The 20,570-nt window shown below is 34.2% G+C and overlaps 1 protein-coding gene across 1 annotated transcript in view; it reads left to right on the top strand.

The window, feature by feature from the left end:
• The first annotated feature begins 729 nt into the window (after positions 1 to 729).
• Positions 730 to 20,570, top strand: part of LOC110021168 (protein ROOT HAIR DEFECTIVE 3-like) — a 35,506-nt gene continuing 15,665 nt past the window's right edge. Inside the window, exons 1-17 of the mRNA XM_020719597.1 lie at positions 730 to 963; positions 3,924 to 3,990; positions 4,103 to 4,199; positions 4,875 to 4,945; positions 5,066 to 5,129; positions 5,202 to 5,267; positions 5,448 to 5,495; positions 5,589 to 5,651; positions 5,719 to 5,775; positions 6,167 to 6,325; positions 6,405 to 6,473; positions 6,815 to 6,906; positions 14,216 to 14,294; positions 16,108 to 16,273; positions 16,683 to 16,807; positions 17,152 to 17,414; positions 17,491 to 17,587. Of these exons, the coding sequence (XP_020575256.1) occupies positions 816 to 963; positions 3,924 to 3,990; positions 4,103 to 4,199; positions 4,875 to 4,945; positions 5,066 to 5,129; positions 5,202 to 5,267; positions 5,448 to 5,495; positions 5,589 to 5,651; positions 5,719 to 5,775; positions 6,167 to 6,325; positions 6,405 to 6,473; positions 6,815 to 6,906; positions 14,216 to 14,294; positions 16,108 to 16,273; positions 16,683 to 16,807; positions 17,152 to 17,414; positions 17,491 to 17,587 (1,731 nt within the window). The 5' untranslated portion in view covers positions 730 to 815. The remainder of the gene's footprint in view (positions 964 to 3,923; positions 3,991 to 4,102; positions 4,200 to 4,874; positions 4,946 to 5,065; positions 5,130 to 5,201; positions 5,268 to 5,447; positions 5,496 to 5,588; positions 5,652 to 5,718; positions 5,776 to 6,166; positions 6,326 to 6,404; positions 6,474 to 6,814; positions 6,907 to 14,215; positions 14,295 to 16,107; positions 16,274 to 16,682; positions 16,808 to 17,151; positions 17,415 to 17,490; positions 17,588 to 20,570) is intronic.

Below are 20,570 nucleotides of genomic sequence, written 5' to 3'. Positions count from 1 at the left end.
GTCAAACTGAGGGAGGATCATAGCCATTTGGGCAATCATCCTGCCAAAGTGGGATGGTTCGTCAAATAATGCAATGGATTTACCCTTGAGATCTAACTAATGCAATGACTCACAACGAGAGAGGAGGGGGAACCACTGGGGCAGAGATGTGAGAGAGGGAAAAGGGAGAGGGATAGAGAGAATGAACTACTAGGACATAGAAGAGACCTAAATGCGAGGAGGGGCAACATGGGTAATATGTTAGCGATAAAATGCAGGCCGCATGGTCGAGCCCACGACCACATTTTAACAAAAAATTTTCAAATAAGTTGTCACACCACACAAAACAAAACATCAAATATGACATTTTCTCATTGCACCACATCATTTAAGCTGCCCCAAACGTAGCTGAGAGAGCCGACTGCAGATGGCCGAGTTCAGTAGGCTCTTCGGACAATCTTATCACCTGGATTTTGATCATACATCTTGAAAGCTAAATTTTTAAATAATTAGATAGCAACATTTTCATAGCTTTTATCTTAATAATTTTCGCTCATATATATATAATCCAAGAAAATATCATTTTAGCGGTCCCCGCATAACTGCGCGCCTAATAATTATCCCACCCCATGGTTTATTTCGAAGAACTACAAATCGGACGGTCTAGAAAAAAGAACAACATCCGACACTGTGGCCTCCCCGCCTTTTTCTCTGCACCCCTCATTCATCCTCCGCTCTACTTCTTCGTCTCGGAACCCTATAATTTTGTCGGATAACGAAATCATCGATCAGCTCTGTGCTCCACGGCATTCGAATCTTGCTCTCATTCGCAAACAATGGAGGAGGAGTGCTGCTCGACGCACCTCATCGACGCCGACGGAGAGTTTAACGTTTCTGGTTTGGAAAATTTCATAAAAACGGCAAGGCTTGGCGAGTGCGGCCTCTCCTACGCAGTCGTCGCGATTATGGGACCCCAGAGCAGCGGTGAGTGCCGAAAGTAATCCGCATTGTTTTATTCCTATAATCCTCGTTTTTGTAACGACTTAATTCTCGTCGGGGAATTTTTTTCTATGGAAGATCGATTTGGGTTTTGGTCCTGTTTGATCTCAGTGTTATCTCGAAGCACATGCAATCAACTATTAATCGTTTCTTGTTTTAATCGGTATTAAGTCTGGAAAGATCAAGTGCAAAGTAGGTTGAAGCAATGGTGATTGATCAAGTCTTTTCTTGTTTTTTTTTTTATTTTTTATGGGAGATTTCTTTAGGTAGCCAACGGGATCAATTTTATTTATGACACTAATGGCATAACTTTTAAAATGAACTGACGAATAAATAGCACTTGTTTTTTAAGTTAATATTGCAATACTGAAGATGTTAGCATGACAAACATATTTGTACTATCTGATACTAATGCTGATTTTTCATGATTTCAAATAGTTGAGATAAATTTAATGATAATAGAATTAGTCCTGATAGATAAACCCTAGGAAGGAAAATCGGTTTTCCTGTGATAATATGAATGAAAATAGTATAAAATGATTTGCAAAAAAAGTTTAACACTCAACTAGAATGAAAAATGATGAATAATAAGGCAGCTCCAGATAGTTTGCATAAGGCAATGGTCATACACTAAGGACCTAGTTAACTCTCTTTAAGAATGCCAAAAAGAGCAATAGGATCAGCTTAGAAGAAACAATACTAACATTAATTATGCACAAATATAATAAATACTAATAATAAAAATAATTGCATGGTCAAAAACACAAAATTTATTTCGATTAATTAATAATGATATACATCCACTAGGCAAGATGATTAATTATCCACTATCAAATATTAATGAAAGAATAAAAAAATAAGAGGAATATAAAAAAAAAACCTAATCCTTTTATGAGAAAACTAATAGATAGGTGAGTTGATAAAATCTCATAAAGAATTAGGAGAATAAAAAGAGATTGAAAAGAAGAATTCCTCTTACCAAAATATTAATGACAAGAAAACATAGGATGCCCATCTTTCTTTTAAACCATCACCAAGAAAATGCATCGATGTTGAGAACCTTGCCTCTATGCTGTAATCGAGAAGCTACAAGTTATTAGTTTGACTCAGTAAACCTACGTCTTCTTGAGTAAGAAGAAACATTCATTTCTTACTTGCTTCATGAGCAACACAAGATCAATTATATTGCCTACTCACTTGTTCTAGTGCTTTGTTATCACTGACTAGTCACTGGCTTGTAATTGCTAAACAAGTTTCAATAGTCTAATAACTAAGTAAGAAATCACATGGGAGTGGAGATTCAATGAGAGTAAACTATAAAAGAACCTTTATGATTTTTTATAATCTTACAATCCTTCTTCCTTATATCATCCTATATATCAACAAAAATAAAGTGGATGACTTAATTAGTGCTCAAATCAATGAAACCTCTTCCTTATTTAAATCTCGAAAGGTATTAATAGTTGCACAAACCAATAAAGTTTAGACATTGCCTCAACATAAGGTTGTAAATCACCTTCGTAATTATGTTAGTAGAACTATACCCTTTGCAATTCTTCTAAATTTAAACTGTCATATTTGATCTTCTATTTAATGAAGGGGCATTCAACATCTCTAATCTTAATTATCTCATGATGCATCTAGTCTTCGGCTAGTTGAACATCACTCTAATTGTTAACAAATCATTGAGTTATCATAATTCATGTTGCAGTAAAGCCCTTAGCCAGTCTTGTACCTTGCATTTTCTTTTTCAAATCATCAAGTAGAAGAGTAGACTTCACTTCTATCTTTGATGTGCAATCTTTCTAATACAATAATGTGGCAACAATGTGCTCATTAGCGGGCAATAGAGTTTATAAAAAGATCAAAATTTTATCTTCCTCATCAATGTTTATTTAAAGATTTGCCAAATCCAAAAAAAAAAAAAAAGTATTGGCATCCAAATTCACTTACAGTAATGTGACATCCTTCATTTCAAATGCAATATGTTGCTTCAACTATAGATTATTGGAGAGCGACCTGATAATTACGACTCTTCACACACATCATGTGAGGCACTTTGATCTACTATATTTTGAAGAATCTAACATCTCAAATTGAGGATAATTGAACTAAGGGTTATTTGATCTATCTCCTCCTTTTCCATATCCGTGTTAATTAAAGAATGCTTCTCATTCAAAGCCTTAAGTAATCCTTTTTTGGATAAAGAAGCTCTCATTTGCATTCTTCAAATGTTGAAATCATCGTTCCCTTCAAATTAATATTTAGCAGTGTTGATTGAAGGATCCGATTCACTTGATGACTATCTTTCAGGTATAATCATGTTGTCATACTAATTTGTTGTAGCATATGAGCTCAAAATGACTCTCATTAAGACCATCAAAGGACCTTGGAGAAATAAAACTAGTGCTACACACAAAGAGAATAAGAACAAGAAAAGCAGCCATGCTAATAATAACTTTTGAGAGGTGCATCTAGCATGTGCTCAAAATCGACCTGTTATTTGCTCTTTTATCAAGTTCTCTGTGTGACTGTTGCTTACGTTTTTTGGGATAATAACTTGTAATTGTGTAGAGAGAATAATTTTTCTACTTTTATCTGAACAATCTCTAGATTGAAACCAGTATGTTGTTAGTTTTGATATTTGTAAATCATATAATTATGCTTTCAGAGCCAAGGTTTGCAGTGATAATTGCTCCTGTAGTACAGTTAAGGACAAAACTCAGCATCAGGGGAATATGAATAGGGAAATCCATTGAATTGTGTAGTTGTAAAATGCATCTTGAAGTTTAAAATAAGGCTTTGATTTGAAACTTCTATAGGAACAAATTTCTATCAATTTATCTGATTGGTAGGATAATTGTTGTTTTGATTTTTTTTTATTGACAATTTTCATTTTATATTTTTGCATATGGTTTTTAAATGGGACAATTCTGTTTGAACAGGGAAAAGCACCTTACTTAACAAACTTTTTGGAACCAATTTTAGGGAGATGGATGCTTTCAGGGGAAGGTACAACTCCCAGCTTATTTATAAATATAAATTGTGTTGGATATGTTTTATGTTTTACTCAACATTTTTTTCTATTATTATTATTTTATTTAAATAACTTTTTCTGAATCAGGAGTCAAACCACGAAAGGCATCTGGATTGCAAAGAGCCTTAGCATCGAGCCTTGTACAATTGTGCTGGACTTAGAAGGCACTGATGGGAGGGAAGAGGTGAATCAACAGTTTATCATTACAGTCTAGGTTTGCTAAAGATATATTGAATTTATTCATTTTTAGTATATCGTTATGGAAGCTGTGTTATCCAAGATTAAAATAGTTGTTTTATTTTGTTTCATGAAAAGCTAGTACATAAATGAAAGAGTTACAAAAGCAATCTCAAAAGAAAAGTAAAAAACACAAAAAAGCAGCAATTTAAAGAGGTGCAATTAAATAAAAACACAAATTGGTAGCATATTTATTAAATATGGATTTATTTGTCTTATGTTGTGCTATCCGCATGAGGATGCAGGGTTGTTTCATTTGTCATTTTAGCAGAGGCAGAATGCTGGGCATTGACTTCGCATCTCATTCTAAAATGACCTATCTGAATGCGCTAATAGAGTCAGATTCTTAGGCATTAAATTGCTTCTTGTTCATGAAATTTATAGTGCATTCCATATGTCAATAATATGGAAGTAAAATTTGGTTGCACTCAAGTTCTCATCGATTTTACATGATTGTGAGTGAAACTTTAGGAACATAAATAAACATTTTGCCTTCCTTATTATAGTATTGCGGTCAGTAGTAGGAAGGCTGGTATTTGATTGATATTTCAGCATTTTGCTACATATTTTAATGTAGCCGAAATATCTCATTAATTACTTGATATTACATATTGGGGTTCAGGATGATACAACATTTGAGAAGCAAAGTGCTCTTTTTGCTCTGGCGGTTTCTGACATTGTTCTCATTAACATGTGAGCAACTGAATTCAGTTTTCTTATGAACTCTATGTTCATTTTAAGAATTTTAAAGAGACTTTTCAATGAGTTTTTAGTGTCTATTCTATTTTTTGTAGTGAATTTTTTTCTGTTCAGGTGGTGCCATGACATTGGCCGGGAACAAGCTGCTAACATGCCACTTCTAAAGACAGTTTTTCAGGTGTCTTGAATTAATTAATTATTTTTCTCATATTCCTTAAACTTTAATGATTTGAGAAAAATTTTCATGTAGGTCATGATGCATTTGTTTTGCCCTAGAAAGACAACGTTATTATTTGTTATACGTGACAAAACAAAGGTTTGAATCTTTATTTTTTTCATTCTGGACTCATAAACACACATGAAAAACTTAATTATTTACTACTACTTCATTGTAGATTTATTGTTTCTTATTTTTTCTTTAAGCTTTTTCTTTTTTAGCATCGTCTATCTTTTGAGAATATGAGATATTTTGCTATTTTTTTTTTTCATTGTACAGACTCCATTGGAACACTTAGAACCAGTTCTGAGGGAGGACATTCAAAGGGTATGCTTTTTCTTCTTTTTCTTTACTCTCTAAATCAATTATGTCTATTTCATCTCCTACTTATTTTATGCCACCAATGTTAATTATTTTCAGATTTGGGATTCTGTTGCTAAGCCTGATGCACACAAAGATACTGCTTTAAGTGAATTCTTTAACGTGAGTTTTCTGTTATGTTACACAGACATGTCATATAAATTCTTTTATACTGTTTATTGGTCCATAGGTTGAGGTCACAGCTTTGCTTAGTTTTGAAGAGAAAGAAGAACAATTCACAGAACAGGTAATTTGCAGCAAATAATTATTATAATACCAACTTCGTTATAAACTATCCTCTCCAGTGCATGGATGAGTTTGATATAATTAATATCCCATACAGTGCTGTTGATCTATATGGTTGTCAAGGGTTCATTTTAATCCTAGAGTTTATATAAGTGCTAAATTAGTCATATTATTTTAATGAGAGCTAAAATCATCGATTTCATCTCATATTTAAATAGTATGAGACTAAATTGACACCTTTATAAATTCTGGGACTAAAATGAGCCACTGAAAAACTCATAGGACCATTTTGACACTTTTCTCTTTTGCTTTTATATGTTGTACTAAATATATTTATTATGATAATCAAGGTCATTCTGGATAACCTGCTTGTTATTTCTTCTTTTAATTAGGTTGAACTGTTGAGGAACCGGTTTATGCATTCAATTGCACCTGGAGGCCTTGCTGGTGACAGAAGAGGCGTTGTTCCTGCTTCTGGATTTACTTTTAGCGCACAACAAATTTGGAAAGTTATAAAAGAAAATAAGGACCTTGATCTTCCTGCTCACAAGGTATTATTCCTTAGGGTTTTGTCATTGGCTATGATATTTCTAGTTCTTTTTGTTTAGACTTTGCTTTCATTATTATTAGGTAATGGTTGCTACAGTTCGGTGTGAAGAGATTGCAAATGAAAAACTTAGTTTTTTGACATCTGATGAGTTTAGCAGACATCTATAGTTTGTATTATGTGTTTTTTTTAAGTGAAGCACATAATTATTATGTATTTACATGTCTATCATTTAAAGTTTGATATTTAAATTTATAACACTTTGATGTTATAAATCTATGCATAAAAAGGTGTATTTCAATTTAAAATGGTTAACAATAGTGATATTTTTTTATGTGATCGTAAGGATTTGAGTGATATGCATGTAAATATGATTGTTAAGATGTGAGATACGAAAATACACAAGAATCGTGTGCTATGTATGTAAATGTCCCTTTTTTATCTTTCCAGCAACATTGTACTCAGGAAAAACTTTCTTATAATTTTGCTTCAGCGCTGGCTTGAATTGAGTGAAGCAGTTCTTTGTGGTCCCGTGCCAGGTTTTGGTAAAAAACTAACTTCCCTTTTGGATGCTCATCTTTCAGAGTAAGTTCGACTACCTTCTAGCTTTATTATCCAATTAATTATAAACTTGAGGTTATGAGTTTTCTCTTTATCAGAAGCTATTTGTGGATATGATGTATAAGCTTTGGATAATCTAATTGTTCCATACTTTTAAAGCTCATTGGTCTTCATTATTGAGGAGTTCATTATGGAAATATTTAGAATTGGGGAGGCAATTATAATATGAAGTTTGTTATGCGGCTTTATTGACTGTTGCCTTTTTAGTCGATTTGGTTAGATTGGTCAGGTAGAAGGTATCTTCTATCACTATTAAAACTTTAGTAGTTATATTGGGGAAGCTATTGTGTGTCATAAATTGTGCAATGCAAATATTTGGGGTTTTAAAGAGTTATGTTGATTGACTATCCGAAAAGCATTCTTAAACTGAGATTAGATAAAAACAACCGGAGCATTTAGCTTATGAACTTTGTATGCATGTGACCTTAATTGATTGAATTTATATTATCGGCCTTCTGGATTGTGAAGGATACTTTATAGGGCATGCACCATATGCATTTTGTAATTTTGGTTAAAGGAGATATTTCATGCTTATGAATGAGGAACACTTGGATAGCATTATCTGTGTGTTTACCTCCATGTTTGTTCCACAAGTGAACTAGATCAAATGAAATGACGATGATAGACAATAGGCACATCTAAAAATTAATTGCTCAGAGAATCTTAATTCATTTCATTCATGACTTGGGTTTATATCAAGTCTTACTATATTATTACAAATAAATCTCTAAACTTCCTCTATTTACAAACATGACCATAAATTAGATATAAATCTCAACACTCCCCCTCAAGATGGGCTAAAGATATTCAATAAACCCATCTTGTCACATAACCTAGATAAATCTAATGAGATAAGTCGTTTTGTGAGGAAATCAACCACTTGCTCTCTAGTGGCCACCATTGTTTTAAAAGGCGTGGGAGTTGGACAGAGCATTTTAGCTGTTACGGGACGAGGCGTAGGCCCCAAACTGCCCCACACATAAAAAAAAGTATAAATATTAAGTGACAAAAAATAAACTAGTTATGCTCAATAAAAAAAAAATTATTAAGAGACTTCAAAAGAACTCATACTCGTTCAATTTCAAAACAAGTCTTATAAGATTAAAATCCTTAAGATATTAATATAAATTCATCACAAAAGCAGAATCATATAAAAGAAGCAGACATGTTTGAGCCAAAAAATAAAATTGTGATTAATTGATTTCAATCCTTAAATGTTATTCATTTTTCAAATTCATTCTCAAAATCTTCTTTTTCTTCACCAATAGTTTGTATCCAAATCAGAACTAGATCTTTCATATTTTCAACATTCATTGTCTACTTCACTAAAGTCATCATCATGCTCAAGCTCAGGTGGATTCACAATTTGTTTCTCCTTAACATTATTGCCTAAATTATAAAAACAAACAAAATGTCATTCATAAATATTTAGGATCATTTTTCTATAAGAAAATAAGAATGCCTAGTTATGTAAAGTATAATTAAATGTAAATATGAAACTTGTTCTTACATTCATCTTCCTTTTCATATGAGAATATGTTATAAAAATATCATTTCTTGTTATATTATTTCGTGATTTTTCATTTGCATTCATTGTGGGCACATTTCTGATTACATCAACTTCAAATGCTTGTTCTTCTTCATTCATCTAAGAAGGTTCTTGTGGAAGTACTTGATATTTTTCTACAATTCACTCATTATCAAAGTCTACATCTTTTATTAATATTAGATCAAAGTCTTGTTTTCTTCGTCCACTTCTTTCTCTCAATCTAATATTATATCTTACATAGTATTCAACCTTTTGTATTCCAATCTGTTCTTCTTAGTATAAATCTATGATAGAAAAATTATTTTTAAGAGGTGATTATAAAAATAAATAATAATAATTTTAAGAAATAAAAAAGTTATTACCAATTCAAATGTGTTCCAATATTCTTTCACAACCTGTTGAATGCAGGTGAGGCTAAGAACTCGAATAATAAAATTCATTAATTCTGGTCTTTTCCCACCAAACTTATTTACCAATTAGTAGAAGATCTTAACTTTTTTGAGTTCATAACAACTATACTCCTAAAGTCCCCTCTTAAGTTACAAGTCTAGTTGATTATCAACTCTAAGACGATTTTTATAATCCAACATTTTTTTCCATACAAGCAATTAACCATTCTTTCACTTCATCATTATAAAAAATTATTCTCAAAGCAAAATTGAGAGTTTAAATAATAACCAGCCGCATGTAGTGCTTTATAAAGTTGAACTTCCCATCTTGCTTCAATTTTTCTTCAAATAGGTCCATACTTCTTTTTATTATGCTCTCAATTAAAAGTAATTTTTTCTTTTGTTGAATCCATGAACTCGTAAATATAACCCATGATTGTCCTTTCTTCTAAGTCGGCCTCTCTTAAAACATTTACAAGCGGTACAACACTTTTAATATAATAAGCAAGTTGACCCCAAAAAATGTAGATCAAATATAATAACAACTCAAGATTTTATATTTTTTGTCTTCTTAGATTGTTGATTAGAACACCAAACTTATGAGGAGAACATTGCCTAAAGTGGTTGCTTCTGCTTGTAAATGCTTTGAAGGGTTAAATATATCGTACCAAACCATGTGATGACTAGACGAACGAGTTCTCTCTCTTTGTAAAAGATCTCATCAAACAAAGACCTCATATGCGCTCATAAATAAATTTAACAACTTATTTTACTTTTGCAAGTTTGGTTTCGTGGATCTTCAACTTTCCAATATCTTATAATGTTATATCAATACAATGTTTTACACAAGGTGTCCAATAAATATGTTGTCTTTTTTCATCATTTTTTTTACCTACATTTACATAATTTGAGTCATTATCTGTTATAATTTGCAGCACATTTTTTCTCACTTTCTCAATCACGTCATCTAAATAAGTGAATATTAACTCACCTTTTTTATAGCAGTAAAAACATCCACTGATGTAAGGAAAAAAGTCTCAACAAGAATGTTCACAAGAAAGTTAATCAAAGTTTTATTTTTTCAATTTATCCAACTATCTCACATAATGGAACACCTATATTTTCTCCATACTTCCTTATGCTCCTCTAACATCTTATTGATTATAACAGTTTCATCTTGAGTAACCAAGTTTTTAATTTATGCATTGTAGGAGTAAAATCAGGTCTGAAGTTCGCAACTGCTTTAAACATAGACATATAATATGGGTTATTGATAACATTAATTATCAATCCGACTAAGTAGCAAAAACTATCAATTGTCCTACATGCTTATTTTCTTTCATTTTTTTTTAATTTGAAATTTAGAGTAAAATTCATTGCTTGTGTTGTGATGAAAGAATCCATTGGACCTCTAACTCTAGGTTGCCTCTGAGAGGAGACAAATAATGATGAACCTGTAGGATTTTGAACTTTACAAACATTTGTTGTATTGCTTATAATGTCACTTAATATACTGTCAGATTGTGCTTTGACTTTTGCATCTTCTAATTTTTTCTTGCATTTCTCTTGAACTTCAATAAAGGCTTTAGTGCATTGTGTAATGCTCTTATGTGCGCCGACAAGATGTTGCTTCATCTTGTTTATTGTTCCACTACACACTTAATGACAAAACTTACTCATTGGGTGTGCTTGTTGTATAACGTTATGCAAAGTTCTTCTTGCTAGTGTGAATACTATTGATCACACAATCCCCCCCTCTTCCACATTTAAAAAAAATCAGATCAAATCTACCTCTAGCAAACTTGAAAAAGTTTTTTTATAAGTTAATGGATTGTGTGACCTTTAGCAAATTGCAAACATGAAAAAAAATTATTAAATGGGCATAGAGACATTGTGACTGTTTGCCCCCACAAGTGTTTTGGGACATTTATCACAATTATCATGCTTCGGGTTACCTCTAGAAGGTATATATTCTTGCTATTTGTTACTCCATTTTGTATCGGTATGTATGGACATATGGTTTGATGTTGTATCTCTTGTGCTGATAAGTATTCTCTAAACTCCTTTTTGGTATATTTTGTCCTGTTATCAAACCTCGATACATTAATTGTTGCACCATATTGAGTTTGGATTGCCTCGTGGAACTCTTTAAATCAAGCAAATACATCACTCTTACATTTAATTAGATATAACCAAGTGACACGAGAAAACAATCAATAAAAATCACAAAATATCAATGACCATTCTTCAAACTTATAAAACAAGATCTTCAAACATCAGAATGTATATCAAATCAAAAACACGAACTTCTCTTCCCAGAACTGATATAAGAGCTCTTAATAAGCTTACCAAACTCACAAACATCACATACAAGTTTTCATTTTTTTTTATCTTTTCATACAATAACAAATACAAAGGAGTCAATGAATTAAAACAAGAGTCTCATAAATTTGTGATGTAGCAATAACACATCCTACATATTCCTCCCAAATCCTCTTATTCCATCAATCTCTATCATGATGTCAAGGCTGAGTCTATCATCTCTCTATCCAAGTACCAAAACCTACTATATCACGTTCTAGTCCCAAGCATTCAACCCTTCCCTCTCTCTTAAAAGATCACCTTAGGAATATTAAATGAAACAACACATTTTAGTTGGAGAATAAAAACATTAATGGATAAAATGTTCACTGGAAAGGAATGAGCATGCAACATATTAGACAAAGTTATAGAATCGGTACACCTCACTATACCCTTACCAACTACAGGTTGTATTGTACCATCAACAGTTTTGATGCTCTCCGTAACTGTTAGTTTAATATTGGAGAACTCTCTAGCAATATCTGCTGCATGTCGAGATGCACCAAAATCTACTATCCATTATGGTGATCATGTGGTGGAAATATCGGCTAGAGCATGTGTACCACGAGTACCTTTTTCAGGCTGAGCATAAGTAGCAATAATATCCCTTAATTACGACAAGGTGGTGCATCCTCAGACCTATCACATGTTGTTTTCCGCTTCCTCTTCAACATCTCCAAAAACTTATCATTCTTATTGGTAAAGACTAGACCTTTGTCTCCCTCGTCCTATACTATTATTAGATTTGCCCTGTAGCCCCCTTTTCTACCTCTTCGACAACTAAGACCACAATAACGACCTCCAAATTGTCCACATTCACTTGTCTTTCTCTTCTTAGGTGGCCTAAGATTGACATTGCTCGGATGACTTACTTTACCATAGTTATAGCACTTGCGAGTCTCTTCTTGGACACCTGTCATACCTGTGCTTGAGGTAGCTAAGGCTGATCGCGTACCTGGAAGTCCACTCAGCTCAAAGTGTAGCCTCATGTGACTCTCCTCTTGTATCATTGCAGCAATGACCTCATCTGATGAAGGGATTGTCGCGTAGGCTAGGAGGATTGATCCCCTCTAATCAAGGGCCGGGTTCAAATGAGCTAGAAACTGCATAGTCCTCATTTGCGCAAAGATCTCCCTCTTCTTGCACCCTATATCACCACAACTCAACATCGGTGAGAAGTGATCAAGGTCTAGTCACAACCACTCCAGATCTATAGACTACTGAATCGATCTATCACCCTGTACCATTGTTTCTATCTCACGCTGAATTTGGAATACCCTTATGCGGTTCTCAACTCCAACATAAATCTTCTTAAGCTTCACCTGGATGTCCCTCACTTTTCGAATGACATATATTGATGACGTAATCGATGAAACCATTGAGTTGAGTAACTAGATGTAAAGCAAGGCATGTGTGATCCTCCACTCATTCCCATTGGCACTATCACTCTTTTGCTCGACCTCAGTCAGATATTTTTCTAATCTCTTTTCTACTAGAACAGCCTTGATCTTATGTGACTGACTCTGATATATGGTTGTTCCATTAAGTTCGATCTATCTTCACCTGCGTCGGAGCACGTGTTGAAGTTGTGACTCCCGTCGAGACGTTAGCTCTATGTATGAGCTCAACCAAGGCCTTCAGAACTTCAGGATCTATCTTCCATAGAAGCTCCAATCATTTCTCTCTCACACTATCTCCATCTCTTGACATCCTTAACCACAATGATCCAAGTCTAATCACACAAATCACACACAAATTTGATCCTTCAATTCTGTACTCCCTGCCAGGTCTGCGATCACATCATGGACTCCCTGCCAGGTCTGCGATCACGTCGTGGCCTCCTTGGTTAGCTCTAATTGCGAGGGTTGATGTCGTGATCTTGTTGTTCCCTTCTCAATTAGCTCTAATCTTGATTGTATCGTGAGGGTTCATGCTGCAATTCTGTCATTGTCGTCCCAGTTAGCTTTAATTTGGACTGTATCGCGAGGTTTCACGTCGCGATCCTGTCATTGTGCTTCCAATTAGCTCTAATCATGATTGCTTCGTGAGGACGAGGCGGAAGGAAGAGGAAAATGGGAGTTCCGGGTTTCTGTACGCTTATCCCGACTAGTCAGATCAAGCTGCACCGGACCATAAAGAAATAATTGCTTTGAAAAATTTTGTAAATTTCATTAATGACTTGGGCTTATATAGGGACTTACAACATTTTTACAAATAAATCCCTGTACTTCCTCTATATACAACAGGACAATAAATTAGATATAAATCTCAACATCTCATGAAGCCAGTTCGATAGCCATCAACAAAAGTAAAAATTGTGTGAATATCATTGATATCATAAAACAAAGTACACAAACAAGCTTGGAATGTTGAACTTGCCTAATAATGATATTCACATTGTCTGTCACGTCTTCCAATTTGAAGATGAAAATCTTACAAAAAAATTCACATTTACCACTTATTTTGTGAAACTAATTGCGACAATGCATTTGGAACACTGAAACTAACTAGCGAAGGCTTCCTACATCAAATTGCTCACAATGATAAAAATTGACATTGGATGTGGCGCAATGCAACGTGGATACAAATTGCTTTGATTGCAATTAGAAGTGTCTTAGATGTCACTTTTTCATAAAACAAATTACGTCAGTGCGACTGGAGCATTAAGATTATTAAGAAAGAGCATTCACGATATTTTGTGCTTTAAAAAACTATGACTAAGAAGGATATTTGCTTTTAGTGTCTACCTTTTATAAATACCAGCATCTGCTGTGAAGAGAAATGCCATCATATGTAAATCTTTGTATGATATATTGTTTCTTGTAATGCTTATTCCCTTGATATTAAATAAACTATAATGAACATCTTATTAGTATGATTATCATTAATCATTTTGTTTCCATTCTTTCATTTTAGGTGGTTAAAATTTTAGTTTACTTTATTCTTCTACCTTACAGTTATTTTTGTTTTATAGATATGATATGGAGGCTGTCTATTTTGACGAAGGTGTTAGAACTGCAAAAAGACAACAATTGGAATCAAGATTATTGCAAGTAAGATGTTCCTCTAATGCCCAAAAACCAAATCCCTTTGAACAATTAGATGATAAGTGGTTCACATTTTATACCAGTGACAATTATGATCTGCATTATTAAGTGAGAATTTTTTCTCAGTTTCTTAAATAGTTTTGACAAACCATTTAGTGTCTATGAAGGTGCAGTTCTTTGACTTCAATTTTGTTTGTCACGCTTATGATAATGTGGTTTTGCACACCTCATAAGAAAAATTTTTGAACTAGTCATGAGTTTTATTTACTGTTTTTCCTATCTTTCTATATTTGACCTCAACATTTACTAAATCCATTTTTTCTAAAACATGAAATATTGAAAGAAGTTCCAAAATAATCTCTTTTATACCTGTACTACTATGGCAGCCAAAGATTTCACTAAAAATATCATCTCTGAAATCGGACTCTTTTGGGTTTGAACAGTGATGTTTGGAAAAAGGGTGAAGTACGAAACAGTAGTTTCAATCTATTCAGTTGAATATTCAGCCAAGTTTATGGCCAAAAGTTCAGCCAATATAACAGTGTTCAAACAAATATTTGAGTTGGTTAGACTTGGGTTGAGCCCAACCCAAGTTGCCATTTGATCTAAATTATTTTTCTGAACAAAAACATTATTTATGTGTATATATGCTATACTAAATTTAGATAACTTGAATTAGAATGATAAGAATTAGTTGACATAATGATTAGAAGAAGAATAGATATGAGGTATTTGCTAGAAGTTCTAGTAGAGTTTGTAAATATATCTTCTGCAGATTTGGTATCAGAGGAAGGAAATTCAAAAGAGTATTAATGAAAATAAATATTCTGTTAAAAAATGAATAAAAATATTATTGAGATATAAATAATTGTCAGGAAGTTAGAAATCTTGAAAAGGAAGTAATAAGTTAAGCCAAAGATATAGATATGCATATATATTAGAAACCTTTTTCTTATCAATAATAAGGCAAGCACAAGTCTAGTTACCGCTTTTTGCCAGACTTATGGATAGGTATATATTAAACCAATGCAGGGTGCAAGAGAAATTTTTCTTGACAAAATCATTAGGTTTTGAAGTTCTTTTTTTTAAGTGATAAGGTAGAAGAAATGATATATAGATATACTTCTTATCAATTTTTTGGTAAGACAGATATTTGAAGTAAAAGTTAGAACACATAAATACAGAGTGGCCAGGAAGATTAAAATTGATACATGGGCTCAAAAGAATAAGATGAGATGTATTGAGAGTTGAAAGAGTAGAGTGGCCAGGAAGATTAAAATTGATACATGGGCTCAAAAGAATAAGATGAGATGTATTGAGAGTTTAAAGAGTGTCTCCAGAAGAGCTAAGGAGCTATTTATTCCTATCTATTAATATGCTTATGGAAGAATGTTTTTGAAAGTTTTGACTAGTTCCCTTTGGCTCATGATTGTTGGTTGAACACAAACAAAATCATTTCTTGCCATCCTTCAATAAATATGTAGATATAGCTTTAGAAGTGAACCACATTTTAAGCTGTTTTTTTTTTTTTCACTATTATAATATACTCAGCTCATTTGCATTCCTTTTCAAGTTTGTTCGCTCTGTAAAATTCCACATTGATAGTTATAATTCCAAATCGTGGTATTTCATTTTATATAATAAGCCTTTAGGTGTTTTTTGTTATTCAGTATTTAAAAGCTCCCCTGATTCTTATAATTGGGATACTTTATTTGCGTAATGGTGTAATATTATTTGTATAATCCAGAAATTATATAATCTCTTGATAAATTAGATAAATATCTTGACAAAAGTTCCTCATAATGTTTTCCTTTTGCAGCTTGTCCATCCTGCTTTTCTTGCAATGTTGGGACATCTACGTTCCAAATCTCTTGCTAAATTTAAATCTGACTTGGAAAAGTCATCGAAGGGTGGAAGAGGATTTGCAGCATCTGTCCGTGATTGTGCTCAATATTCTTTGCTTCAATTTGATCAAGAATGTTCAGGTTCTCTTTTGAACAGTTATTCTGATTCCTAAATATAAAAAATGATAGGAACATAGCTCATCAAATATCAACTCTTATGAGAAGAGTGTCAAAATAGTTGTTGACTCTTTTTAGAGGTTCATTTTGGTGCGAGTTTATAAAAGTGTCAAATTAGTTCCCGGATTTTTTTAATCGGAGCTAATATAGGCCATCTTGGGACTATTTCAGCCCATACTAAAAATGTCTGAGAACTAATTTGGCATTTTGTAGACTCAAGGACTAAAATGACCCAGGTAAATAGTGAGGGGGCTATTTGGACACTTTAATCCAACTCTTATAACCACTTGCCTCAGTACATGTGGATTATTTTTAATTTACTTGCAATGCACATGTAAACTTGATGGCTGTCTTCTTTTTCTTTATACTATAGATGCGGCAATTAAGCAAGCTGATTGGGATGCGTCGAGAGTTCGGGAGAAACTTCAACGTGATATCGAGGCTCATGCAACATTCATAGAAAGTACAAAGTTGTCAGAATTGAGGTCTTTTTATGAGGTGCATCATATTTTCTTCATGTGAAAGTTTACATAAGATCATATTTATTTTTAGGGATAGTTACATATCTCACACCTAAACTTTCATATTTACACACATGACACTTTAATTTCATTTTTAAAAATTGGTAACAGGATTATTTCTTATATGATATTAAAGATTTGAGTGCTATGTGTGTAAATATGAAAGTTTGTGTGAGATATGTAAATAAATAAGAATTGGGTGCTATGCATGTAAATGCCCCATTTAAAAGCCTTTTCGTTTTTGTTTAACTAAAGTGGAAGGATACCTTCTTTCCATTGGATGATAGTTTTAAGGCACCAGGAGTTTATTTGGCTTTGCAGAAGCAAATAACAGAAGAACTTGCTGAACCTGTCGAGTCTCTTTTCGATGCTGCCGGACAACATACTTGGGCATCAATTAGAAAACTTTTCAACCAAGTAACAAACAAAGCTCTCTTTCAGTTATTCACCTCTCTTTCAGGATTTGAGTTGGACCAGGTTAACTCTGAAAAGATGAAGATGAATCTCAAGCAACATGCAAGAGAGGTGGTGGTAAAGAAATCTAGAGAAGAAGCAGGAAAGGTTTTGATCCATATGAAAGATAGGTATTTATACGTTTATTGGGCTTCATAATATTGTGGCCTGCTTTCATTTTATCCATCTTTCTATTATATCTTCCAGGTTCTCAAATGTGTTCAGCCATGACAACGACTCCATGCCGAGGGTATGGACAGGGAAGGAAGATATTCGGAAGATCACGAAGGAAGCTAATGCTGTGGTATATAATCGTTATATTTCTTTTTTATCGAGTAAAGTATCAAAATAGTAACTATATATATGGGAGGGTCATTTTAGTCTCATTATATATAAAAGTGCCAAAATAGTCTAGACTCTTTAAATTGGGATTGAAATTGTTCTCCGCGGGACTATTTTTCCCCATATTAAAAGATTCTAGGACTAAATTAACATTTTTATAGACTTCAAGACTAAAATGACCCCCCCTACAAAGAGGCAAAGTACTTGTTGAACTCAGATTTGTCTGTGAATCACACTCAAGGAATAAAACGTCAAAAGAGAGTGAGAAAGAGAGAGAAGTTTCCAGGAGTCTTCTCTATGCTAAGTTCCCATCCTCCAAGAAAAGGTGCCCCTTTTACATTTAATGCTCCTTTGATTTATAGAGGGCTAGAATTTTTATGAAATGACACTTGTACCTTTGATTTTCTCTGATCGTTGAATTTTGATCAGTTGTTTCTAGTGCAGTCAACTCTTAATTGATTGGTCTCTAGTGAGTCATCTCCTTGTTGATCGGCCTTCGGCTGGTTAGACTCTGAGCTAATTGGCCTCGAAAAGACCGTCCTCTGATCAGTCGGCCTTTAATCGACCTACTTTTGATCAGTTCCTCACTCATCAGTCTTTGATCGGTCACCTGCTTGATCGGTCTCTAATCGATCTCTTGTTCGATCTATTCTGATTTTTTGCCTGCTCAATCAGCCTCTAAAGAGCCGCCCGCTTGATCTGTCTCTGACTATTGCTCAATTATTCTTTCTTTGAATACTTCTGCATCGATTGAGATTCTTCTTTGACACATGCTTTTTCTCGAATTGCCGAATCCACAGAAGATTCGGTCACTAACATTTTTTATGTATATATTTTAGTTCCTCGATTGTCCCGTATCTTAGAAGTTATGTTGCGATAGGAACAAGAGAATTAAAAGTAATAAAAAATAAGTTATTATTAAATGATTTCAATGATTGATACTTCCTTGATTTTTTAGCTATTGGTTGTTATAAATAGGACAGAGCGACACCTCTCTAAATTTGCTTAGTTCATGCTATCCTCTCGCTTTGCTAGATGCCTTCTCGCGCGCTTTCGCTCTACCTTTTTTTGACGGCTTTCTTCTGCTTTTTTGGGGCTCGTAATGGATAGGCTTACTAGGTCCCAAACTGACATGCTGTATGAGATCCAGATCTGCAAGATGTTCGCAGAGGAGAAAAGGCAGGAAGTTTCTTGAGGGCAATGGAGGAAGAAAATTGTGACCAAAAGGTTGGCCTCATCTTCGAGTTAGATGGGCTCTTTTGGGATAATCTCAATAGATGCTCAGCTTGTCGTTGTGGCCCAAAACTCGACCGTTCAACATGTCACTGCGACACATGGTCTGACCGAGGGCCAAATCACCCAAAAAAACGTCTGGGGTTCTCCTGTTGCAACAAGGAGTTAATTCGGAGGAGCCGATAATGTCAAAAATGATGAGGGCCCTAGGTGCTTTAGGGCCCTTATAGGTTAATGGCTTCAACCTTTGCCTGAACCTCTAATCTTTTGGGTTTTTCATGTTGCAGGTGCTTCCTCAACCCGAATTGAACAAAACTACGATCGTGTCAAAACGTTGAGGGGGAGGCAGGAGATGTCAGCCTGTCAACAAAGATGCAAGAGTTGACCGTTTTGGAGTTCTCCTATCTCTTTGAGAAGCGCATGGGGACATTACTGAAGAAGTTCGAGCGGGCAGAAAGATGCTGACCGATTGCCTGAACAAACATTGAATGCTCTTTTGCGCGCGAGGCTGACATACAACAAAGTTCGGAGACCCATGCCTTATTTTTTCGCTTAACAAAGTTGGAAGAGGAGGTTTTTGCGATGAAGCAGACGATGGTCTCTCTGCATCAAGAGCTCATAGATGCAAGAGAGGTCCTAGCTTTCTCGTGCTCAAGCTGGGTCAGTTAGATTTGGGGCTGAGTTCTTGTTTGGAAGGTTGCTTCGGTTGGGTCATGTCTCACTGAGGTTGCCTCGAAACCCCTGTGTAAGGTACTTCATTCAGAGCTGAGTCGGGGCAAGGGTTTATTGTAATAATTTTCTTTTATTGAAATAATAAGTTTCATTTGGTTTTTCCATTTTCGTGCTCTTCTTTCATTGGTTAATCTTTCGAACTTGTGATGGTCATTTCTCATTCTATTCTCCCTGCAACGATTGAGATTCTCTTTGACCTTATAAAAAAAGCTTTTGATTGCGACATACGCACTCTTTTTGTCATTTCCTCAGTCTCTCTCCAGCTGATACATGGCTCCCTGCTTTTCTCTGATAGATTTTGCGATTGTTGTCCTTTCCGACCCGTTAAAGATGACTAAGGACGACGTTAGAGAATATCATGAGATCCATGTCTTCAACTCTTTCATCGGCCACTGTGCTATCGACGAGGAGAGCGTGAACGCCCTAAACAAGGACGAGTTTGTGATTTTTAGTGATCAGTTTTGGTTTGGCTTCCGATTTCGTTGTGTGAAGAGAGTTGTGTGTTATTTTTAGCCTCTACGGGGTCATCCCAACGCGGTCAATCCCGAGCTCGATCGTCGCGATAATGAAATTTGTGATTTTTACGCGTTGAATGGGGATCACGTGGTCGCGTAAGTGTCGACCGCCAAATCGAGTTTAGAATTCAAAAAGGTTGTTTTGATTTAATTTAATATACTTATAAATTTGACTTTTTTAGAAAAATATTATTTTAATTTTAAAAAGTAATGTTTTAATTTTTTAAAAAGCGAGACCAAATCAATCTCATATAAATAATAGTTTAAATAAACGAGCATAACACTACAAGTGACATATCTATCCCGAGGAATAAACATATCACTTATCCATGAGACTCGATTAAATAAACTACAGAGATTATGACATCCGTTTAGTCTGCGAACCATTTATATAAGCCGACAAATTCTCCTACCTAATATGAAAGATTACCTGGGTTCTTAAAGTTCAACAAACCTCTAAAGTTA

This window comes from Phalaenopsis equestris, unplaced genomic scaffold (assembly GCF_001263595.1).
Source record: "Phalaenopsis equestris unplaced genomic scaffold, ASM126359v1 Scaffold000001, whole genome shotgun sequence".
NCBI lineage: Eukaryota > Viridiplantae > Streptophyta > Magnoliopsida > Asparagales > Orchidaceae > Phalaenopsis > Phalaenopsis equestris.
This window is presented reverse-complemented; position numbering and strand designations above follow the sequence as displayed.